Here is a 26,101-nt window from a genome sequence, read left to right on the forward strand (position 1 = left end):
CCCTGCCCCCTGGCTCCCTGCACCCCAGCACAGGTCCAACATTCCCAACACTGAGGCTCAACAGACAGCGCTTTGCTTCCTCCGCTCCGACAACGCCTGCTTCTCCTGCTCTGGCTCCCTGACCTGAGCGGCTCTCTGCGTTACCTTGCATGTTAAGAAATGAGGGTCTTGCAAGAGGAGCAACACTAGAAGCAGAGAAGTTTCAGGTGAAAGGTCTGGCTGACCCTGAAAAGGAGTTGGCTTGGTAGGATCTTTGCAGATTTATTGAAAGGTTTCTGCGGTCTGCCCCTCAAGTACCAATCAGGGCCTAGCAGTGACTTGGACCAGGGTTGAGCTCACACTTGGCCACTCGCCGTTCCCGTGTTAGCTGTGTCAGGAACATTTGCTATATTTCCAACCTTTTGTTTCCTCCCTTGCAAACTAGAGACAAAAGTTCCTGTCTTGGAAAGGTGTAAGGAGAGAGACACGGGGTGTAGCGGGACAGTTCCCTAGCACCGAACAAGCGCTTAGTGGACGTGAGGCCTTGTGATAATATCGAGGATTAAAATCTTTAGTAAATAAGAACTTGGGACAATTTATAGCATCTTCGGAGTGTCTCAGTCATGGCAAACCTACAGCAAGCGTGCCACAGTGGGCTGTTTGTATCACTGAGAGCTCTGAAAGGCTCACCGTCGCTGTCTAGATGCGGCTAAGTGAGGGAAATGTTTCACTGGTGATTGCAAAGGACTGCAGGCACTGCATCTGTCATCCTGTGGCCTCCTGGAGTTCTTAAGTCTGGAGCTTCCTGCCTAGCACCTCACCTATGTAACCAGTCTGTCCTGTGAGACTCCAAGCCGGTGGCCAGTGGCAGTTTGGGTCCACAGGGATCCAGGCGGTCTCTACTGAACAGTTTATAGCCAGCTCATGGGGTTCTTCAAAACACTGATAAGCAGGTTTGCGGCTGAGCTTCAGGTCATATTATGAAGTTTCAGGGTGACACAGGATGGCTACTACATTTGTAAAATTCTCAGATGAATCCTTGAAAACAAATTAGGAGTCACTAACAGTTGAAAAGGTTAAAAATGACTGCCTTCCCTAACTGACTTAGGCAAAGGTGGAGTAAACTGTAGTTCGTACAACAGTCATCTCTAACCTGTTAGTGCAGCCTGGTGGAGCAATGCTCCTAGACCCTGGTGCGCACTCTAGTATAAATTTGAGATAATGTTTTATCTCCTGGGGTGGGGTGGGTGGGTTTTCTTGCTTTCCAACAAAGTCCTATGGTGGGCAGGTGACGGTTGGTGGTAGAGCCCCAGGGAGAGCAGCCACCGGGGCCTTGAGCCACAGAGAGGAGCTGTGTTCCCCTCTGGCTCCTCATCTTCTGTCGCCACCTGGGTCACTGTGCTCAGGTGACACCTCACCCACCACTGGTAAGGACGCTCGGCCTGGCTTGTGCTTCTCTTCACCTCTCTGCCCAAACGTGCACTGCTGTCCGCTGCCCAGTGCCGCCTGCCGTTGCCGTGCAAAGGTCTGCGCATTGATTCCTCCTGCAGATGCTTCCCCGCCTTGCACTTCTGTTAATGGCTTCTCTAAACACACTGCAGTCTCTCTCCATTGCCCTTCACCAAATACAGGTCTCCAACTGCCATTGGCCCCGTGGCCAGGAAGATAAGGAAATCACAGAGGCGGGGTCCGGCTCTTGGTCTTGCTGGACACCTTGGTTACAGCAGAGCCGCCCCACTGCCCCAGGAGTTTCTCTAGGGTCGCTTCTTCCAGCCCCTTCCTTAACAACTTTTTGCTCCCCTCACACTGTCTTTGGCTCCCTCACACTGGTAGGTGTGCTATGCGACACGTCCTTCTAGCTCACCTGCTGGTGTTCAGGAACACTATCTCAAATCAGCTTATCCAGATCCTCCTCTTTTGGTGGAAAAGGATTACTAATGTCCACAATTAGTATTATCTCCCTAGATCTAACTGATATACCTTCTCTGTCTCTACTCTGAAAGCTGTAACATACTGATAAAAGAAATTAAGGAAGACAATTAAAATGGGAAGATAGCCCTGCTGGAGGACTGGAAGAAGTAATATTTTAAATATTCATACAATCTAAAGTAATTTGCAGGCTCAGTGCAGTCCTTATCAAAAGCCCACACTCATTCTTCATAGAAACATTTCTTAAATCCTAAAATTCGTGTAGAACCATAGAAGACCCTGAGCAGGCAAAACAACCTTAAGCAAAAGAACAAAACAAGAGGTGTCACACATCCTGACTTCAGAATCAATAAAATTAGTAATCAAAATAAAGCAGTATTTAGCATGTTTTAAAAGACACTGACTTAAACCACTGGAGCAGAGAGCCCAGAAATAACCTCATAGGCACACAGTGGGATGACATTTGATAAGGACACCAAGGGTGCACAAAGAGGAAAAGAACTCTCCACAGTGATGGAAACTGCATTAATATGAAAAGGGATGTGGAGAAATCTTGCCTTCCCATTACAGCAGGAATCAGCCCTGAATGGACTAAGACCTAACCGTAAGTCCTGAAATGCTAAAAATTCCTGAAGAAAACAGGGAACAGCTCCTTGGCTTTAATATTGGAAGTGATTGTTATGGTCATCACTGTTTTGAGACAGGGCCTCACTATGTGGTTCTGGCAGGCCTTAAACTCACTGTGTAGCTCAGGCTGACCTCAAACTTGAGGTGATTCTCTTGCCTCAGCCCCTGAGTGCTGGTATTACAGGTGTGTGCCACCACACTCAGCCTCGTCAGTGATTTTGTGTGTGTGTCTGATCCCAAAAGCACAGAGAACAAAAGTAATAATAAGCAAGTGAAACTACATTAAGCTGAAAATTTTGTGCACAGCAAAGAAGACATCAAAATGGGAACATGGCCTATGGAATAGGAAAATCCATTTGCAAACCACATGTTCAATAAGTGGTCAATATCCAAGACATACAGAGAACTCAGTGCAATGCCAAAAAGGAATTAACTGGATTGCAAGTTGGCAAAGGGCCCGAGTAGATGTTTTTTCCAAAGAAGACGTGCAGGTAGCCAACAGTTGTATAAGAAAGTGCCCAGCATCACTAATTATCATGAAAATTTAAGACCACAGTGAGTTGTCACTTTATACCTCTGAAGAAGGGTGTGACCCAAACAAAAGAGAGAAACTTTGAAAAGGGTGTGAGGAAAAGATTCCTTATGTCCAGCTGGGGGAACTGTAAATTGTACAGCTGCCATCCCACCTCTGAGTCTGTACACTACAGAGATGAAACTCAGTATATCAGAGGCCTCTGCAGTAGGTTCTGATCTCCTACTCAGTGCTACGGCACTAGGCCGAGTAAAAACTAAAAGACAGAACTAAAGAGACGGAGGAAACTGGGGAGCCAAGATGGGCCAATGCTGCTTAATCAGCAAAGGCACTGGTCCATCTAAATTTTTATTGGTAATCAACTGGGGCAACAGCTGGCTACTGCAAGGGCAGCACTACATGCGAGAATACACAATTGTGCAGTTTCTATGGAAGTTAATGTACACAAGGCTCATAAAGGGCAAGACAAAGCATTCTCCAGTTAGGAGCAGAATAGACAAAATATATGGTTGTAATTAGAACTTTGTCCTCATAGTCAGAATTTTTTAACTGTGGGAACAGAATTTGGGTGCGAGTTGCTCTGACCTCAGCAGGTAGGCGTCCACTGAACTCACTTCCATAAACAAGCCATTTGTGGGGTTCACTCTTCACAGCCTGGTTTGGGCATAATCAATATTGAGGTCCCCTGCCTTAGTACCTCAAAGAGAGCTCTCTACTGCCATGTTTATTACTAATCACAGCGGCCAAGATCCAAAAACAACCTTAGTGTCCATGTATAGGTGAATGGACAAGAAAACACACACACACACACACACACACACACACACACACACGAGTCTGAACTGTGTGCAGTGCATATGTAAGTAACTGGATTGTTGCCTGCAACTGGGGAGAGAAAGGAGGCTCTGAGCCTGCTGTGCCAGGCGAAGTTGCCGGGGTGGTCAGCAACAGAGGAGAGTGGACCCTGTCCCCAGAGACAGGGCCTGCCTTCCTTGGTTTAACCCCTATTAAAGAGGAAAAATAAATACATACTGCATTTGAGGTGAGTCCTTTTTCTTTTTTGTCTTAGAGTCAAATTATGACAAAGCAAATAAATTTCCTTTTAAGTTCACATTTTTTTGTATAAAATAAAACAGTGCATTTTAAGACATGTGATGCATCTTTGCACCATGAGACCACACAAACCAAGTGTACAGAGGGGAATATTAGCTTTACCAGTTCTGTTTTACAGCTCTTATCAGAGTGGATTTAAGTGGGGATCTGTGTAAAATTTTACAACAGTATTTGCCATATTAAATTCTGCAGTATGCTTTATATATGTTTTGGAGATTAGAACGTTTTGATTTTTAGTAGAATGGCTGGTTTTACTAGTGACATTTGCAGTCATGTGAGATCACAAGCTCTTTGAGTAGAAGGACTAGGTCGCTGTGCTTCAGCCTAGCCTAGCAGGAAGTTGTTGCTCAATAAACAGTGAGTAAATAAAGTCTAAAGTGCACTAAAAACATGCAAGGAATGTGTATGTATAGATTAGCTGCATTACTCTTGAGTTATGTTCGTCTACATTAGAAGCAAGGATTACTCGTCGTGAAGTTTCTGTTTTCCTGTCATTCTCTGTCCGAGTACTCTGTTCATCGGTCTCACCGTCCATTTTAATGTTTGGACGGCGGCACGGGAAAGCTCCCGCTCCTCAGAATGCCTTTCACTATTAGCGTCAGCCCTTAGCCCAAGGCTCTGTGTTACATATCCGTGCATTTTACACCAGGAGGCAAGGCGCACGGAGCCTATGGCACAGCTCTATTTTGGTGAAACAGAGCCAAATTTTAGCCATCAAACATACTTCATGCGCCAGTGACTGAAAATCAGCTGTCAGGCTATGAAATCGAAAGCCACTCCATCAAACCCACCGCATCACTGCACGAGGAGCAGAAACCGGGACACAGGTGTTTTCACCCGTTTTCTCCCCACCTGTCCGTGGCCAGGACCTGCTCCATCTGCAGCTCCTGGTGCAGGTGCCTGGGACTTAACGAGAGTGACCTGGAGTCAGTGCACTGTCTCCTCCTGACTGCGCCTTCAGAAGAGTAGGAGCCCACTGCCCGTCCTGAGGGGAGGGTGGCAGAGGTCACCAACTCCCCAGGACACACAGCCTCTCTCACACAGGGAGGAACGGAGGGACCTGTGCCGCCTCCCGCCTCCCGCCGCCACCGCTGGTGATTAGCCTGAAGCGACTTGTTCCGCATTTCGGGGTGCACAGGACGGGTGAGCTGCGTGGTGAATCTACAGATGTGCTGCTGGAACCCTGAGCTTCTGAATGACCGCGGGGAAATGCAGAATGCAGGAGTGTTTGTCATGCCGCTGTCCTTCTCAGCCTCCACCTGTCTAAAAGGCAGTTAAAATGTCTTGCCCCAAGTGGTGTGCTGTGTCCCTTTGACAGATACAAGTGTGCAGTTAGCCCGCTTACTCTGCTCCAACTCAGAAAGAGACTGAACAGCAGGAACGGTCGAGTGTCTCTGGACCCCCAACTGGACTCGCCAGTGGTGAGCAGATGCGCAGCACATGTTCTGACCCAGCGTGCGGGCCTGCAGCCTGCTTCCCTGGGGCTGTGTGCGTGGTGCGTGGTGCGTCCCGGGAAGAGAGTTCCAGAAGCCCGGAGACCCAGTCTGTCAGCACCAGACTCCGACCTGAGGGGCCTTCGCGGGCGACTCCTCCGCCTGGACATGGCTCCCCGGGAGGGTTCTGAGCCGCCTCCCCAGCTCCAGGCTCACCCGGCTTGCGTGGGAGGCTCCTTCCTCACGCCCGGTGCTGCTGAACGATGCCCAGATTCCTGCCATTGTCTGCCGTGGGGCTCGGGTCTCAGACTGCACCCTCAGGACAAGGCTGGGATCTGACTGCCGAGCCGAGCTGCGTCCTCCTGTCTCAGGTGAGGCTCGGGGACCACAGGCAGCAGGCAGGGCTCGGCCAGTCACACCGCACATGGCTCCCCTGCCTGCTGCAGCACCCAGCTGTGGGACAAGGGCTCACAGTGCCATGGCCCTGACACCCTCACCACGTTTCCTGCAGTGGTCCGGTCCTCCCCGACCTTGTGGCTCCAGCAGAAATGAATGCGCGTCACCTCCAGCCGTCCCTGCAGGTGGAGGCCCGGGCGAGGTCACCTCAGGGTCCATGCAGCAGCGGTGCTCCCGGGGCCTTGTCAGCCGACCCGGCTTTCCCAGAGCGAGCCCTGCAGGAGGAAGGCAAGGCCACTGGGCACCACGAGGCCTGGGAGCGGCACAGCCTGCTGGTCTCAGGCTGTGAAGGGCAAGGGCGCCAGGAGCCAGAGATCCCTGTGCCGCCTGCAGGCTCTGGCTGGCCAGTGTCTGCCCCACTGGTCTTTTGAAGATGACATCAGCAGAGGCTGTGTCAGGACAGGGTTAGCCTTTTGTGTGGCGCTGGAGCCAAAGTCCTGACACGTGGAGGAAGCTGAGGTGCCTTCCACTCTCTCCCAACCACCCTCTCAGCACTGCACCATGTGACAGACAAGCACGGACTCACTGGGTCCCCAACCCCGTGAGGGAGACTCAGCTGTTCCCCTTTATGGATGAGGAGACTAAGGTCAGAAGGCTGTTCTGCAGCCACACAATGAGCAGAATAGCCAAGATTCCTATTCCGACATGTGCCCTGCCAGCCCAGTACTCCCTGAGAAGCATACCAGGAGGCCTTCTTCACGAATCCACATGCCGGCTCCACCGCCAGAGAAACACTAAGAATCTACATGCATGCCTGGCCATGTGTGCAAATGTCCTGGGGATGATCTCCAAGGACCCTCCAACCCTGTCTCAGCCTGGGCCCTTGCTGGACCGAGCAGGTTCCTCTCTGTGTGGCAATCCACACTGGCTGGGAAGTTGGTAGAAAGCAGATTCTCGGGCCCCACCTGGGTCTACCACATCTGAAACCCTGAGAGCAGAGCCCAGGTAAACCGAACGTTCTCTCTGTGTTGAGCAGCGTGCTCCAGAAGGAGGGACGGAGCCGGTGTGTGGGCTGGCATTGGGTTCCTTGCCCCCACACTGCACACAGAAATTCTCTTCTGATGAAGACCATCTCCAAAGAGGTCAATCACTGCTACTATTTCACTTTTTCATTAATACCCTCACCTGCCCTTGGGTCGAGATGACACATGGGGTCAGCTTGCTGAGACACGAGAACCAGCACAGGCTCACGGCCCTGCTTGCCAAGGTTTATTTATAATAAGTAATCCTGCAAGCACACGGATAATGATAAATGCGTGTCTGTTAGATATCTCCGTCTGCATCTGCCCTCCAGCCGGCTCTGCACGCTTGTTGCCTGTGCCCCCTTGGTGCCCTGTGGGACTCCTTCCCCGGAGCCTCCTCTCTGGGATCTGTTTGTTCCCACCCAGGCTGTCCCCACCCACACCCTGGCTCTCCGGGTCCCTCCGATCTCAGACCTGCCCTGCACCGCCTCTGCACCTGGCCCAGAGTAGTCCACGGGCGCATCTGGCCTCCTGTCCCCACACAGCCCTCACCCTCAGCCTGTGTCTGTTTCCGTTCCCTTACCTCCGGCCGTTTATCTTTCCGCCAAGTCCATCTGGGAAAATAAGGGAAACAATACAGAAGTGATAAAATCTTGACTGGATGTTTCTTCCTTATTAGTGGCCTCTGAAGGAAAAAAATTTGGAGAACTACCAAATTGCAAGTCATTTTTAAAATTAGTTTAGAAAGAACTCAATTGAAACAGGAAATAGAAATGTGTAGATGCCACAGCCTAGATACTAATTGCTGCCTGGCTGCCCCTTGTGGATATGAAAGAAGATAAAATTATTTAGGAACAAATGAACATCATCCAAGCCACTGGAACTTTAATTGTAAAACTTGTAAACTTAGTTATCTTCTTGTTAAGTCCAAGTCATTGCAGGTCCAGCAAACACAGGCAGATGTGCGGACGCAGCCAAAGGATAAAAACAGGCGCAGCTATTTTTATGTTTGTTTGGAGTCTGCTGATGCCCAGCCAGTGAAAATACAGCAGCCCCTCCCCTTGGCTTACAAACTCAGTTCATTCCCAAGGGCTGCCTGTAACTCAAGTTGGTCCGTGAAGGCTCAGGCTCCTCTGCACGGCCTTCAGAGTCTCTCCTGCACACAGGCCGATCTCAGGGTCCTTAGAGAGATGCTGGCCCAGGATTTCCCAGGGAACCCCTCACAGGAGAGGATGTGTCCTGTTCCTTCCAGAGCTCTCTAAGGGTTACGTCTGTGTCTAGAACCATCTAGAAGCACAAGCAGCCGGCATCTGAATTGTAACTCGAGACTCTGGTCGTAAATAAAAACTAGAATTCCACTCATAACCCAGATTGTTCACATCTGGGCCGGTCCTAACTCGAGGGTCCGCTGTATTTTAGCAACAAAGAAAGACTGGGGTGGAGATTGCAACTGGCACCACGTCAGCACTCGTTCTGAGCTGTGCTCGGGCCGTGGTCCCCGCGCTCTGTCCCTCACCTGGGCTGTGCAGGAGACTAAGCAGCAGGGGAGAGGAGCACCTTGCCCTCTGTGCTTCGGACAGAGCCTTTCCCACATGAGGAGAACATGTTCATGTGAGCAGCACCATCAGCGCTGGGGAGATTGTGCACACAGGCACACGCACGCACGCACACACACGTGCACACACACACGCACACACACACACGCACACACACGTGCACACACACTGACTCTGGGGAAGGCACCCAGGCGGAGCCCAGGAAGTGGAAGGAGAGTGGCAGTCCCGCGCTGGGAGAGCCAGAGCTGCATAGCCTCTGGGCGTGCTGAAGTACCACATGCTTCTTCAGAAGTAGGTGCCGTTGTCGGGCGTCAACTTCAGAAGGATGAATAAAAACAAACGGCTGAGTGGCGGGTGGAGGACCAACCTCAGACTCACGTCAGCCCGGTCCACGGCTGGGTTCTGAGGCCTTGGGACAGAGGCTCGATCGGTGCTGCCGCTCCCAGGAGGGTGAGGGAGATGGTGACAGTCCTCCCTGCACAGGGGGTTCAGGGCCAGAGCCGGAGCTGAAAGCCATGCGGCAGACGCATCCGAAAGCCTCTAAATTAATAACCCACGAGCTACCGGGAACCTGGAAACTCGGTTTTATCTTTGGAATACATAGGATGTAGGAGACAACATTGTACTAAATTCCAGAAGCTAGGGTAGGATGCTTTCTTCTTTCTCTGTTAAAAATACATAATATTATCTTTCTGAATGAGAAAAGCAACTATAAGAAATTTGGAAGACACAAAGAAACACAAAGAACTTTAGGACTACCAGACTCATTACCAGAAATGACATATGTACTTAATATGTGTTTTTCACAAGTTTACGTAATTTGTATAAGCACATTTGCACCTTTAACTTTGACGGGATAATTAACCAAAGCACTTCTATGGGAAAGCGCTGTATTGCACAGACCCTGCCACTGCGCAGTGTGACTTTTATGTGTTGCCCTGAGCTTCACTGGGTCACCTCACAAAAGACTGGCGTCTGCTGGAGGAGATATGCGAGGCGGTGCGGGGCTCTGCCCGTCGCCGCCTGTGCTCCTTCGTGCTGCTCCGGTGTGTTCCGCCGTGGCGTGGGACGTTAAGGCCCTGGTAATTACCTCTGCCTGGGCCTGGCCGCTCCCGAGGCTGCCCGGTGATGGAGAGCTGCTTCCTGGCCGGTTCTGCCTGGGTCCTGGGGACTGCGCAGCAGCTGTCACTGGGCGTCTACTTCAGTGCCTCAGGAGGGAAGCCTGGCCCCACATGAGAGACACAGGGCCCGGCAGTGGTCACCGCTGATGGGCCGCGTGTGTGCGCCCTGTGTGGTGCGGTGTGGTGCCCAGTTCGTGTCCACACAGGCACTGGGTTCTGTGCCACCGCCGTCGGCTATGCCCTCTGCTCCCGTGAGTTTCCTTGGGCAGGAGATGTGACAGCATCCTCCTACCCTCACGTTGCCTCGCCCTCCCTCAAGGTGGGGCCCCAGCCCTCTGTGTCCTGCAGTTCCCCTCAGCTTCCTGCCTGAGCGCCAGGAGTCCAGGCTGCACCTCAGTGGCAGGAGGAGGAGAGGGGCCCCAAGTGCTTCAGTAGAGGTGTAGCATCGTGTGCCAGTACGGGATCCAGATTTACCCTCTGCTCGGGGCAAAGCCAGATGCTGCCCCACGTCCCTGCCCCTCTCCCCAGAGACGCGTACAGTAGCAGAGGTGAACAGCACAGCCCAACAAGGCGGTAGTGACAGGCAATTGCTAAATGGAAGGTCACACTTTCTAACTTTGATGATTAAAGCAAGAAGAGAAGCCGCTGAGGGCAACGGTTTAGAGCATCAGGCTTTTACAGACCTCCCATATTTCCCATGTCTTTGTCTTTGAAAAAATACAGTGACCCCTTCACCGCATTAGTCATTATTTCTCTCAGCCGACGACAGTCATTTCTCATACACCATAAAAGGCAGTTTCAGGTCGTTAACTCATGGAACTCCACAGGTATATTTAGCCTTGAAATGTTCAGTGTAACTGGTGTTTTTCCTATCATTTCTCTTTATCAAGTTCATTCATGTATAGCATAATGGAGATAGATAATTTCCGTTATAAATAAATACCTGGTATTGTGAGTACTTTGTCACTTGTAACTTTAATTCATGTTTTGCTTAATGGAATTGGACCCAAGTCCACTGCTTTCAGATTTTTATCTTCTGCTCATTCTTATTCTTCACCTCTGTGAGAAATTGGTGCGGAATCATTGAAGGCAGTGCTTTCGGTCTTCTTCAATTTTGCCCTTGCCTGGCAGAAATGCGTCAGGTCCTCAGTATCACAAAGTGAAGGGAGGGTAGTGGTGCATAAAATGGAAGGGATTTGACTTCAACAACAGTTTTAATGCTGCTTTTCCTTCCATCGTTAAGAAAGGCGTGTGACTTGTTGAAATGTACACTTGCGGCTAAAATGCTCCATTGCCAAAGCAGGCTGGCAGTCTGAGGGTGTGGCACTGGGACAGTGTGTGATTGGCTGGGCCTTGGCCTCGCCGTGGATACCAAGTCCAGCCTCTCCTTGCCTGGCTGTGATAAGTGGGAGTCTCAGAATCAGTATTCACCTTTTTGTGAATAAGGAAAATAAAGTGTTCATTCTTCTCTTAGGAATTGTGGCTTATCGACCTTTATTCCATTCAGGGTGGTAAAGCTTTTCACTTTTTTCTGATAATGTCATCCACACTTTGGTTAGCGTTTGATAAGCAAATCCAATGGGGGGAACAGCTATCAAGGGTTTCAGATAACTTGGGCAAGTGGAAAGAACTAAAATTTTATTCTTACTAATCATTGCCTGCTTTTCTCGTGTTGAATTCTACCTTTGGTCTATAAGTTCGGACATCTTTAAAATAAGCTAATTGCTTGTGTTCATTCGCTTATTGGGCTTCTCAGTGTCCCACAAGGTAAATCAGTACTAAACATCCTTAAAGGAAGAGGTGCCTGACCTGTCACACGCGTGCTCTGTGCCATTGCTTTGTAAGTCTAAGTTTTAAAGTTGAAATTTGCACAAACTGAGCAGAAGTGCTTGACAGGGATCGAAGCCCATTTATTTCCCTCCCACTTTGTGGAAGAAGGAACCCAGGAGGCTGTGGATGCTGGACAATGCCTCGGGAATCCCGTGCGGAGCAGCCTGCTGGGCGGTGGATGGCGTTGGTGACTTTCACAGGCTCGTGGCCCTAAGGAGCAGCTGGGATGTGGGCAGGCATCACCTGTGTGATCCAGGCCTTCCCAAGGGACCCTCAGATGCGGGGACCCACGCTGTGCTTCCTCCCAGAGGGATCGGCTGAGAGTGCTTGCCCCAGGTGGGTGGTCAGCCAGCTGCCTCCTGCTTTTTCCGTAGGTGGAGTCAGTGGCCTCTGGCTGCCTGGGAGGAGTCTGAGGCCTGAGGGCCGTGTCCAGATCTGGCTTGGTGACTGTGGTTTTGTGAGATTCCAAAGTCCAGGAGGGTGGGAACCCTGACTCCATTCAGCTCACATCTTTTGCTGTAATTGAGGCAGTCAGGTCCTAGCTCTTTGCAAATGTGCAGTGGCTGTTTGGAGGACCAGCCCAGCCTCTTCTCCTCTGCTGCTGCAGAAGCCCTGACCCTCCCAGCTGCTCTGTTTCTGTGGACTTGCAGAGTCGCTGCTCTGTAGGCTGTGAATTCAGCATCTCAGATCCAACCACATCCCGGTAGCATGGACCATGCGTGAAATCGTGTGTCCAACTGGTTTCTTATCTTTAAACTCTGAAGTTTGATGACATGAATTTTTATGTTTCACCACTCTTACCTGATCTGCCACCTATGAAACAGACGTGCGTGCACTCGGATATGTGCTGAGGTCTGTGTAATAGGAGTTGATTGCAGACGAGGAAGTAATTTTGAAGGCTGTTAGTTTCATATTCTGTGGGTTACTTCTCTGGCAAGCAGCGTTTCCCAGAATCCGGGACATCCTGTAGGTAGGTGACTGACTGTATCTTTTATGCATAATAACAGGACATATGGCCTGATAAGGAAAGTGGGCCAGTACATATGCGGTTAGAACAGCCCCAGGGAAGCAAGAGCATGGGTTCTGCATAACTGTAACACCACTCAGCATCAAGCAGCCATTGGGTGAGGTACAGATTTGAAGGTCTACCAAGAAAACATTCTGGAGGTGTGAGATGCTCTTTACTGTGCATTTAAAAACGTTCCTAACATATTTTTGAGCTGAGATTTCAAGAACAAGCAGGAGTTAACCAGTTGAAAAGGGCCGGAAAGGTCTACTTAAAAGAAAAACTTTTAAAGGGACCGATGGATAACAAGACACTTTCTTTTAGATTACCAACATCATTAGTGTTCAGTGCTGATGCTGGAAGCTGGGAAGTCGCGTCTCTCTGGCCGTGGCCTGCACTGAGAAGATCTGCCGCCTGGGGGCGCTCGCCAGCTCCTTGGGCACCGGGTGATGAACCTTTCTTCCTCGCTCTGCGGTCAGGCCCTGGGCAGCTGCTCTCACTGGCCAGTGGGTCGCAGGGCCTGTGCGCGTCTCTAGTTGGCCTGACCCTGCCGCTGCTATTTCAGTCACCAATTGGTCTCCAGCTGGCAGACCTGACATACATATTCAGTAGCATCTAAATATTGTTGTTGCATCTCTTACATGAGCTGCGAAGAGCTCACTCAACAGATGCTCCAAATGTTATAAAACTCGTAATTCTAAAACATTTGGTGTTTTGTCATAAAACCCCAGAGTCATAGCGTGTCGCCTGGCTCTGATGGGTTGGGTTGTTCAGGCTGCAGCCCTTCTTCCCCAGAGATCCGGCCGCTCCCCTGGGGATGCAGGTTCCTAGGAGGGGTCGTGCCGGGTCCCAGAGGGGCCGGGGTCTCTCTCTGTCCCTCTGCATACAGCAGCATGGCGGCAAGGGTCACTCAAGGTCACACGGGGCCGGGCCCAGCCCATGATTTGAGCTGCCTCCACCCACCCGTGTCCTTGCTGTGAGACACTGGCCTTCTGTATAGTGAAGACTACCTAATTCCATACAATGCATACTGTTTTATCTAGATTGCTATAAAATGTAGATTTTAATTTTTGAAATAATTGCTGTATATAGTCTTCTCAAAATATTTTCCACTTAAGTAAAATTTTGTTATCAGGGTATAGATTATATTGTAGATTTTATCTCTGTATTTGTGGTTTCTTTCAGCCTAAATGTTATCCAGGACAATATTTTGTTACCTGCAGTTGTACGCACGCATGCACGGACACACACACACACACACACACACACACACACACAGCTTCATTCCTCTTATCCCTCTGGCCCGTGTTTTAGCATTAAAAACCTACGCCCACACTGGTGTCTGTGGGCACGGCTGAGGTGGGCAGGACCCCCTAGTTAGCCCCTGTGAACCTCAGGAGCCGGGCATTTTAACATTCAGAGCAGAACTCCACACGCCCTGTGACTTCTTCCTTACATTAATCTTTTTTCCTAAGCACTGACTTCTCAGTCCCTGTGAATGCACAGAATGTGGGGTAGATGTGTGTGTGTGTGTGTGTGTGTGTGTGGTGTCTGCAGTAACCTGGCACATTTTCATTGTAGGAGCCAGGTCTCTGGGTAGCAATGCTGTGTGTTCATGTGTGTGAAGTGTCTGAACACACTGCACCCCGGGCCTCGTCAGCGATGGGAGTGGCAGAGCTCCGTGTGTCCACTGCTGGAGGGGCCTGCTGCCCACACCCAGCAGGATGCCTAGGTGTAGCTGGAAACGCTGTGCGCTGTGGACTCCGGGACAAAGCCGGTCACAGACTGAGGTGTCACAGATGTCTCTGGCACTGCACCTGCCCGCCACACCGGCTGGCCCATGATTATATGTTTCTATAGCACCCGTGAAGCCCCTTGCACAAATAGTGACCTGGAAAAAGCACATTTCTTTCCACGCAAAAGGTAATAGGCACTATCTACTAAAAAAACAGTGGCATTCCTCTAAATTGCCAAGTGTTTTCCTTGTATAAATTTAAGAAAGTAATTTTTATTGTGCTACTAAAATATTCATATTTGTCACTAAAATTCAGACTAAATTTTGTACAGAATTAGTATACTGCCATTTAGAAAGCTAATTAAATGCTTCATTTTGTGACTGTAACCAGCTACTTGAATCTTTATTGCCAACATTAAAACTTTAGAGGATTGATGGCTACATAAATTCTGGGAGTCATTCATATCTCAGAGTTTAATACCATTTCATCAGCATGGTCTACCATTGAGCAGAAATAATTTGAGGGAAAATCAAAGTCATTTCCAGTATATTTTGAGTCTGATATTATAGTCTCTTACACTAAAATTTGGTAGTGCGTAGGACCTAATTACAGTTTATTTGAAGTATGCACGGTGTGAGTGACACAGTAACGGCTCACTCTGCTAGCCCTGCATGGTGGTAACCGCCAGGCTGGCAGGAAGACGGAAGGGCGCGGCTCTCCCACAGCCCACCCCTGTCCTTTCTGGCTGCTCCCTCTCAGAGCCGGTGTGCTTTCCCCAGCGTGGGCTCAGCCAGCGCCATGACGGGGGCCAGGGAAGATGGGGATATTGGGCTCTGGCCCAGCGCCGATGTGGGGTCCCAGAGGCAGGGGCGGCATGAGGAGCTGAGACCCTGAGCTCTGTGTTGCTGCCTGCAGACCTGACAAGGATTTCCTCCTGAGGAGCCAAGGGCCTGTGGTCACCTGAAGGGTGAGACGGAGGTCCTGAAGTCCTCCTTGACAGTGGCATGAATTTGGGGCACCTGAAATGGAGCATCTTCCTCATAGTCTGTGTCCTGGTTAGTGGGAGAGCTGAGTTGATCACTTTCATGTCTATATTTTGCTTCTCCGTGAACACTTGTTTCTGTTTCTCTCTTCCCCTGCCTCCCCTGACAAATTGCCTTGAGTTCATTACTGTTCAGATATATAAGTCGAAGATGGTTGCTTTGGGGCATCCTGCCCTTTGTATACCATTGGGGTTTAAGTCCCTCTGCAGTCAGGTTTTGGGAAGCCAGCATGCTCCTTTTCAACTTTTTTTTTTTTTGAGGCAGGGTCTTTCTCTGCAGCTCGGCTCTCCTTGACTCACTCTGTAGCCTGGGCCGCCTCCCTTGCTCGGCTTCCAGAGTGCACACCCCAGCACTCCTGGCTTCCTTTTCAACTCTCTTCACTCCTTAAGGGAAATGACGAGGCTAGAGAAGTGACTCACCTGCTTCATCCCTGTGTCTGTTGGTGGTTCCCCTAGTTTGAGTCCTGTTTTATCCATGCTAAACAGCGTAATTCTTCCGCTCACGTCAGGCTAAGGGTGGACGACGTGAGCTTGCTGAGGACAGGGACTGTCAGGGTGCCTCACTCTGGCTACACCCAAACGCCCAGCCTCTTCGGGAAGACACACTGAGGCACACGGTCGCTCCACAGCGCCGCCGGGCGGGAGCTGGGGTTCTAACAGGTTTTTGTGACCTGTCAGGTCTGCCTGTAGCACTTCCCTTTGCCTGTGCCCCTCCGCGCCGTTTCTGTAGCGGCACTGCCGGTGCAGGCAGATTGGAATAGAGGTGCTGCTGCCAGGCGGACTCTGCTCATTGCTCGGTTTCCTCTGTTACAGAACACCAGAGGCAGCGGTTCTGCAAGAGCACCGAGTACATGAATTTGCATTTCACAGTGAAGTGGTTCTATAACGAGTACGTGCGCGACCTCCCTGCCTTCAAGGATGCGGTCCCCGAGTACTCCCTGTGAGTAGTGGTCCCACCCCGTTTCTCCTCAGTTCGGCTTTGTGAGGCCGCCGCTGCCCGCGCGGCACTGACCCCTCGCCCCCCGCCTTGGCGGGGTCCCACACATTTGCATCGTGAAGCTCGCGCTCCGGGCTCCGCCTGTCGCTCAGAGCCACGCTCGGGGGGCTGCCTTTCTTGGGTGTTCAAACCAAAGAGAGGAAGTGCAGCAGAGCATGCGGCTCACGGCATGAGTCTGTGTCCTGAAGAGGGGCTCGCATGACACAGCGTTGGCTTGTGTCGGTGAGGAACTTTGGTGCTGGCCCATGCGACTAGACCGTCCCTTTCCCTTGAGCCTCTCGCTGCCTTGGAAATTTGTGTTTCTGAGATAGCAGTCATCATTTAACCAGAGCACTTTCTTTCATAAACTCGCCTCCCTGAACACACCTGTGCCACACAATCACACCTGTGAGGTCTGTGTTTGGTGTGTGTCGAGTCCCCTCTACCGTGGAAGGGCCTCCCACACAGCAGCCTGGCCGGTGTGGTGGGGTGACAGTGCCCGAAGCCAAGACCTCCCTGGAAGGGGCATGGACTCCGCACGGTTGATAAGGACGAAGATCAGGATGAAGCTGGACGAAGTGACCCGGCTATGAACATCAGGAACAAGCAAAATAGTCAGCAGGGCTCGCGGCAGAGAGACGTCACCCGAGGACGCCACACAGTGCTCACAGGTGCGGCAGCATCTGACATCAAAACATTGTTCAGCTCTGGGCAAGAGAGAAGAGAAAAGAAGGAAAGTGTTAGGGAAGAAATGAAAGTTGTGGGTATGAATATGGAATGTGATTCTGAACATGCGGGCTGTGATCCATAGGAACTAGTGTTTGTCTGGTGGGGTCTAAGGTAGTTTTGCACAACCAGAAGAAAGTGATATAGGAAAAGTAGCTCTGAGCCAGATTATTCTGAACAGATGCTGTGACAGCCACACTATGTTCACTCAGCCCTGGGCAGCGCAGAGACAAAGCATCAGTGTTCAGGAGGTCAGGAGCGGCGTGGGACCGACACACCAACAGAGTCTCGTGACTTTCCTCGTGCACATGTGCAGGATGAAAATGGACCAGGGGACGAGATAAGCATTGAGCTGTAAAGGGAAGGGCTGACTGGCCAAACGGTACAAGAATCCCAGAGACCTGTGGTATCGCGACAACCAGTTAGCAAAAGTGTATCGCAGTCTTAAAAATTGCTAAGAATTGATTATGTGTTCTTACTACAAAAAGTCCTAAGTAGGTAACACATACTAACTCCATTTAACCATTCCATAGTGTGTCCATATCTCGGAACAAGTAGTACAGAGTGAGTACATACAAATTTGTCAATCAAAATATTTCAGATAACTGAAGCTGGGTGTGTAGCTCAGAGCAAGACTCTGGGCTCCACCCCCAGGGCTGCAGTGCTAACACAGTGTGGGTGGAAATATAAATGATGAGGAGAGATGGCTGGGAGAGGAGTTCTGAGGATAGAATTTCCAGACTGTCAGCTAAATATACATGAGGGTCGGAGGATTAGGAAAGAGAAATGAGCTGAGCAGTCAGTAGTGCGCGGACTCAGAATGGGGAAGTGAAACGGAGAAGCTATTTTGCAGACACCTGCTTCTGGCTCTGTCCAGACTTCCTGATATGCTCACTGAAGACCAGTTACAAACGCTGAATATAATTAACAGCATGAAACAACGAGCAGGGCCACCAGGAGCTGAGAAGTTAGGGTCCCTGTGGAGCGGAGATGCTGCGCAGAGTCTCGGCAGCTGCAGCTCTCCGGCTCCCCAGCCTTGCTGCTTTGCCAGTCTGCAGAAGCAACACTGTTGGAGGCCAGCGGCGACTCAGCTCCCGCTCACAGCAGCCACTCGGGGCTGGAGCAACAACACCGATGTCCAGAGTCACAGAGGCTGCCTGGACTTGTGGGACCAAGATCCCAGAAAGGCAGGATCTACAGAGGCAGGAGCACAGCACACCACGTGCACTCTCCCTTGAGGCACTTTCTGGTTCCTGATCTGCCTGCGTGCGGAGACGGGGGCAGAAAACATGAAGAAGACAGCGGGCATGAAGAGATTCAATACTGGGTGGAGACTTCAGCAGTGTTACCGTGTCACAGAGGCACAAATTAGAAGTAGGTCTTGGAAGAATGAACATTTTAAACACTGGAGGCCCCCAGGTGAGTTCCCTGCTGGTTACTGCTGGAGAAATAATGGCAAACCACAAATACACTACCCAAACCAGAAATAGATCAGCCAAACTCGAAACCGAACAGCCGGAAGCCCAACCTTGCCTAGATCGAGGTGCTTTTCCTGAATTCTGTCTGCAAGGAAAAATTTAAACCTCTCCGGAGGAAATGATCGACAGTAGGTCCACAATTTCTCATAGCCAATATGCAATAGCCGGAAAACGTGAGAGGCTGTGAGACAGCAGGACCCAGATGGCTAGAGCCAGACAGAGTCTTTGATGTATGCTGTAAAATGCTGGATAATGTCAACAGAAGATTGTGTCTCTAAGAAGACTGAAATGGAAAACTACAGAACTAGAATGAAACAAAATGAGGCATGAAATGGATGGGTTTAATGGACACAAGTGGTGCAACAGTAACTGGAAAATAGCTTGAGAAGAAAAGAGTGTAGAGACAGAAAATAAGAAATACAGGGGGGGAATAGACTTGGGGTATATGGGACCAGGAACAAAGGTCTAATGTGCAAAGAATTAAGCACTAGAGAAGGAGGAGGAAGAAACTGTACAGCCTTGCACCACACAGCATCGGTTCTGTGGGCAGCAGCATACAGGACGCAGCCTGGTGTTCAAGGCCGCACCGTCGGTCTGTGCGGACTTCCTATGGTGTGCTCGGTGATGGAGCTGCCTGATGTGTTTCTCAAATATTCCCTGCGGTAAACAACCCGGGCTGTTCCAGAGCACACCAAAGAAATGCAAGATCCAGACTTTGCAAAAGTGCTGAAAAACAGGAAGGCACCACTTAAAAGTTCTGGAAAACCAGAACAGGATGGACACAAGAAGAGTTACCTAATGATACACTATGTAAAGCTATTTAAAACCAAAAGAATGAAAAAATCTTAAATTTTATGGGGCTCAAAGAAGGTATTAATCCAAAACATGAGGACATAGGAATCTTAAGTAAAATTATAGACAATAATGGAAAGAAAGCTTTTTGTACAAGGGATTACACTAAGCTAGATACCCAGTCCTTTTTAATTTTTAAAACATTGTTTGAGACAGAGTCTTGCTAAGTCACTAAATTGCCCAGGCAAGACTCAAACTTGTGATCCTCCTGCCTTAGCCTCCCAAAGTGCTGGGATTGCAAGTAAGAGCCACTGCACCTGGTTAAAATTCCAAAATATTTTGAACTAAGAAATAATAAAACATGGCATACTTTTGTGAAATAACAGAAAATAGAGGGAAATTTATAGCTTTATTTTCATGTATCTGAAAGGAAAAAAAGGAAAGGAAATCAATAATATAAGTATCAGAAGAAACTTTGGAAATAGCAAATTAATTTACAAGAAAGTAGATGAAATAAAATAATATGGTCTGGAATAAAAATAAAATAGAAAAGATATTGAAAAGTTTTTTTCATTGTTAAAGAGACTAATAAAATTTAAAAATCAGGGCAAGGCCAATGTGGGGAGAATATCCAAAAATCACCAGTATTGGGGAAGGACATAATAAAGGTCCTATAACAATAAAAAAAGAAAATGTTTATACCAGTACATTTAGAAATTTATATAAAAATAACTTCCTTTTAAAAAAGAGCGTATGGACATAAAAGTATAAAATCTGAGCAAGCCTATTCATATCTTAAAAAATGAATCCCTAATTAAAATTCATGCTGCAAATAAAATTTGGACCCACATGGCTCCAAGTGGAACTCTTCCAATGTTTAAGAAAGAACCATCACCCACATTACAAATTCTTCTGGGGAAAGGGTGAGAACTGCAGTCATTTTTCGAGGCCAGCGTATTCTGTCTGCTAAAACCTGTGGAGCACGTGACAACTAAGGGTAACGACAGCCTGCTTTCCCTTATGGCTTCTCTTAGTTGCTTTCCACATATCTGGAACAAAACACGGACATCTGCAGGTTTAAGGAGGAGAGGTTTAGCTTGGCTTTCCCATTTCAGAAGTTTCCATCTATGTTCTAGGGCCATGTTAAACACATAATAATAATTTGGTAAAATAAAACATTAATTTGTTTTAAAAAGTCTTAGAACTAGAAAACTATTATATTAATGTTATAAAATATTGCTCTTCAAAATAACAACAAAAAAACCTTCTAAAGAAGCATTATACCTATTGCCAAAACTTAAAAAGCTTATTCTGAGATGAAAAATGACACATAGCCGTTGTATCACTTTTAGCTGACATTGCACTAGAAGACACAGCCAATGCAATAAGACAAGAAAACAATAGAAAAGTATGATTATGGGGCTGCAGTGGTACACTGCTTGTCTAGAATGCGCAGGGCATGGCTTCAATCCCCAGCACTAAACAGAAAAGAAAATTATGATTTTTAAGAGTAAATAATGATTCTATTTTATTTATATATAACATAATTGTGCTTCTATGAAATCCAAAAGAAACTGTAGGAAAAATAATAGAATTTTAAAAGTAAAGGTGGCAAGTCTACATTAAAGTTTGTTAAACTTCTCTACTAAATCCACAAATGAAGAATTACATATGAGCCATAGCATTTAAATAGCAATAAAACTGCCAGAAATCAGTGTGACTAAAGATGTAGAGTCCATTTTTAAAAGTAACTGTAATAATATTAACTTTAACTTAAGATGAAGTAAATAAAATGTATAATACCCCTAAATAGATCAATCATTATAAAGATGCTAGCTCTCTCAAATTATATTTGGGAGGTCTGATTTTTTTGAGCTCTTTATATATTCTAGATAATAGTCCTTTGTCTGAGTAGTAGCTGGTAAACATTTTTTCCCACATTGTAGGTTGTCTCTTAGTTCTGTTGATGGTTTCTTTTGCAGTGCAGAAGCTTTTCAATAAGATGAGATCCCAGTTGTTGATTCTTTCTGCTAGTTACTGTGCTACTGAGGATTTGTTCATAAAGTCTTTTCCTATGCCAGTGTCTTCAAGAGTTCGGCCTAACTTATCTTCCAACAAGTTTAGTGTTTCTATTTTAGTATTTCGATCTTTAATCCATTTGGATTTTAATTTAGTGCTTGGTGAAAGATAAGGGTCTAGTTTTAATCTTTGACAGGTTGAGATCCAGTTTTTCCAATACCATTTATTAAAGTGGCCATCCTTCCTCCAGTGGGGACGGTCAGCTCCTTTATCAAAGATGAGGTAGCTGAGTACATCTGAAGTTGTTTTTGTGTCTTCCAATCTGTTCCACTGATCTTTGGGTCTGTTTCTTTGCCAGTACCATGCTGTTTTTATCACAGTGGCTTTGTAGTATAGTTTCAAATTGGGAATTGTTATACTCCCTGCCATGTGTGTGTTGCCTAAAATGGCTTTTGCTGTTCTAGGTCTCTTATAGTTCCAAATGAATTTTTGGATTGTTTTTTCTAGTTCTTTGAAATATAGTGTTGGAATTTCAATTGCCATTGCATTGAATCTATATAGCAATTTTGGTAGGATGGCCATTTTCACTATGTTGATTCTTCCTATCCAGGAGCAGAAGATATCTTTCCATTTTCTTATATCCTCTTCGATCTCTTTTTTCAGAGTGCCATAGTTTTCAGTGTAGAGGTCTTTTGCTTCTTTTCTTAGGTTGATTCCTAGATACTTCATTTTTTTGGATGCTATTGTGAAAGGAATTGTTTCCCTAATTTCTCTCTCAGTGAGTCTGTTATTTGTGTACGAGAAGGCTATTGATTTTGGGGTGTTCACCTTGTATTCTGCCACTCTGCTGAAAGTGTCAATTAAGTCTAGAAGTCTTTTGGTGGAGTTTTTGGGTCTTCAATGTAGCGTATCATATCATCAGCAAATAATGACAGTTTAACTTCTTCCTCTCCTATCTTTATGGCTTTAATTTCTTTCTCTTGTCTAATTGCTATGGCTAATGTTTCCAGAACTATATTGAAGAGGAGTGGTGATAGTGGGCATCCTTGTCTTGTTCCTGATTTTAATGTGAAGGTTTTCAGTTTTTGGCCATTTAATATGATGTTGGCTATTGGTTTTTCATACATAGCCTTTATTAAGTTGAGATATAGACCATCTATTCCAATTTTTTGCAGGGTTTTTATCATGAATGGGTGTTGAATTTTGTCAAATGCTTTTTCTGCATCTATCGAGGGGATCATGTGGTTTTTGTTCTTGACTCTTTTAATGTGAAGGTTTTCAGTTTTTGGCCATTTAATATGATGTTGGCTATTGGTTTTTCATACATAGCCTTTATTAAGTTGAGATATAGACCATCTATTCCAATTTTTTGCAGGGTTTTTATCATGAATGGGTGTTGAATTTTGTCAAATGCTTTTTCTGCATCTATCGAGGGGATCATGTGGTTTTTGTTCTTGACTCTGTTAATATAGTGTATTACATTTTGACTTGCATGTTGAACCATCCTTGCATCCCTGGAATAAATCCAACTTGGTCAGGATGTATGATCTTCTTGACAATCCTCTGTATTCTGTTTGCTAGTATCTTATTAAGGATTTTTGCATCTATATTCATTAAGGAGATTGGCCTGTAGTTGTCTTTTTTAGTTGCATTTTTCCCTGGTTTTGGAATCAAAGTGATACTTGCTTCCAGGAATGAATTTGGAAGTATTGCTTCCCTTTCAATTTCATTGAAAAGTTTGAAGAGTAATGGCAGTAGTCCTTCTCTAAATGTCTTGTAAAATTCAGCATTGAATCCATCAGGACCTGGGCTTTTCTTTGTTGGTAAATTTTTAATTACATTTTCAATTTCACTGATTGTAATTGGGGTGTTTAAAATGTTTTTATCTTCTTTGTTCAATTTTGATAATTCATAAGTATCTAGAAATCTGTCCATTTCTTCTATGTTTTCCATTTTTTTAAGAGTACAGGTCCTCAAAGTAGGTATTGATGATCCTCTAGATTTCTGTGGGATCTGTTGTGACTTCACCTTTTTCATTCCTAATTGCATAGATCTGAGCCTTTTCTTTCCTTTTATTTTTAATAAGATTAGCTAAGGGTTTAATCAATATTATTTATTCTTTCAAAAAAACCAACTCTTCAATTCATTATATTTTGTATGGTTTTCTTAGTTTCCATTGCATTGATTTCTGCTCTAATCTTTATAATTTCCTTTCTTGTTCGAGCTTTGGGTTTTTCTTGCTCTTGTTTTTCTAGGAGTCTAAGATTCATCATTACGTTGTTTATTTGAACACCCTCTGTTTTCCTAGTGTGGGCATTCAATGTTATGGATTTTCCATGTAGATCTGCTTTCATTGTGTCCCATAGATTCCTGTATGTTGTATTGGCATTTTCATTTATTTGTAAAAACTGTCTGATTTCTTCTTTAATTTCCTCTGTGATCCATTGATTGCTCAGGAGAGTATTATTCAATTTCCATGTGTTTATGAAGTTCCTACAGTTTCTTGTGCTATTGATCTCCATCTTGCTTGCACTATGATCTGATAATATACAGGGAATAACTTTGATTCTTTTGCATTTATTCAAACCTGTTCTGTGAGCTAATATGTGATCTATCTTGGAGAATGACCCATGTGCAGCCAAAAAGAATGTATATTCTGATTTTGTGGGGTGGAACACTCTATAAACATCTATTAAGTCCATGCTTTCAAAAGCTTGGCTCAATTCTAGTATTTTGTTGTTGACTTTTTGCCTGGATGATCTATTTGTGAAAGTGAGGCATTTAGATCCCCCACTACAATTTCATTAGTGCTTATTTGGTTTTTCATGTTTCTTAACATTTCTTTTATATAGTTAGGGGCATTAATATTTGGTGCATATATGTTTATGGTTGTCACCTCTTCCTCTTGAATTGTTCCCTTTACAAGAATGTAGTGACCTTCTTTGTCTCTTTTAATCAGTTTTGGTTTGAAATGTACTTTGTCTGCAAATAAGATTGCTACCCCTGCTTTTTTTCTGGGCTCCTGTTGCATGGAGAATTGTTTTCCATCCTTTCACTTTCAGTCTATGGGCTTCTTTTTGCCCTAGGTGTGTTTCTTGTATACAAGATTGTTGGATTTTGCTTCTTAATCCATTCTGCTGGTCTATTTCTCTTGATTGTTGAGTTGAGGCCATTGACGTTGATGGTTATGACTGATATGTACTGACTTATTATTGTCATGTTATTGACCTTTTATTGACTCTTTTTACTTTTTCACCTTCTCCTTTTAGTTTCTTGCCTTGCCTATTTGATTTGTGCTGTTGAGTCTCATTGTATTGTTACCTTTATTGTCTTTTTCTAGGATATTGTTTAGGATTCCTTGTAGTGTTGGTTTGGTATTCATGAAATTTCTCAGGTGTTCTTTGTCATGGAAGTATGTTATTTCCCCATCCATTTTGAAAGAGAGTCCTGCAAGATACATCAGTCTAGGTCGGAGGTTGTTTTCTTTTAGGACTTGAAATACCTCACTCCAGGCTTTCCTTGACCCAGGGGTTTATGTTGAAAAGTCTCCTGTGATTCTGATGGGCTTTCCATTGCATGTGATTTGTTTCTTTTCTCTTACTGCTTGTAGTATTTTGTTCTTCTGTTGGGTTTCTGGAATCTTGATTATTATATGTCTAGGTGTAGATTTTTTTTTTTTTTATTGTGGCTAGTTGGAGTCCTATATGCCTCACTTATCTGTATGTCAAATTCTTCCCCTCTGTTTGGGAAGTTTTCTTTCATTAATTCTGTGAACAGCTTTTTAAACTCATTTGCATTTTCTCCTGCTACTTCATGGATTCCTATCAGCCTTATGTTATTCTTTTTTGCATCATCTGGGAGTTGTCGGATCAATTTCTCATGATCTTCTACTATTTTTAAGAGACCTCTCTTTTCATTGTCACTGACTGCAACCTTAACTTCTATATCTGAAACTCTATCTTCACATTCTTTTATTCTTTTGTGAGCACTTTCAATGGAATTTTTAATCTAGATATCTGTTTGAATCTGTTTTATGGATTCCATTTCTTTCCTGTGTTGGGTATTCATTGTTTCCATTTCTTTCTTATGCTGGGCCTTCATGGCTTCTATCATGGTCCTGAGATCATCTATTTTTTTATCAGTTTCTGTTCTAGAGTCTTGAATCATGACTTTAATTTTGCTCACCATCTCTATGGTTATCTGGGAAATTATTTCTGTTTTGAATTTTTGTAGAGCCTGATTGATCTGTTTTGTTACTTCCTATTCTTTGAGCTCAGGGTGTCCTGTTGGTTCACTGTCAGACTTTTCATCCTCATTTGCCCTGCTGTTTGCCATTGGTGAACTGGAAGTCTGTCTTTGTGTCTTGCTTAAGTGTTTTCTCATTTTTATTTTTGTTGTTAGGTTGTCCTTGATTTAATTTCTGGGTTATTATGCAAATCTTCCTGATATAGTTGTGCTTTAGCTTTTGAGTCTCTAATAACTCATAGACATTCTCATTTTCATAATGTCAGAGAAAACAGCTCATTGAATCAATCAAAATCCTTTATCCCAATTGATACAACCAGCACCACAATATGATCAAGCACAACTTGCAAATTGACCACTTGTTGTAGTCACTAGTCTATCACCTTTAAACCATGTAAATTAAATTAAAATCAAGCAGCAGTCCAAAATATGCTTGCAGTGAATAAACTTTTCAATATAGGATATTTACCATTTAGGATGTGGATTTAGAGTTAGGACAAAAGGAGTAAATAAGTAAAAGACTTGGAGAAGGTTTCAAGTGAA

The 26,101-nt window shown here is 46.1% G+C and overlaps 1 protein-coding gene across 1 annotated transcript in view; it reads left to right on the forward strand.

Annotated features, from left to right (window-relative positions):
- Positions 1 to 26,101, forward strand: part of Unc13c (unc-13 homolog C) — a 377,980-nt gene that overhangs the window by 265,024 nt on the left and 86,855 nt on the right. Inside the window, exon 20 of the mRNA XM_019205246.2 lies at positions 16,136 to 16,262. Coding sequence (XP_019060791.1) covers positions 16,136 to 16,262 — 127 coding nt within the window. The remainder of the gene's footprint in view (positions 1 to 16,135; positions 16,263 to 26,101) is intronic.

The sequence above is a fragment of the Fukomys damarensis genome, unplaced genomic scaffold (assembly GCF_012274545.1).
Source record: "Fukomys damarensis isolate Sample0158 unplaced genomic scaffold, DMR_v1.0_HiC HiC_scaffold_17, whole genome shotgun sequence".
Lineage (NCBI taxonomy): Eukaryota > Metazoa > Chordata > Mammalia > Rodentia > Bathyergidae > Fukomys > Fukomys damarensis.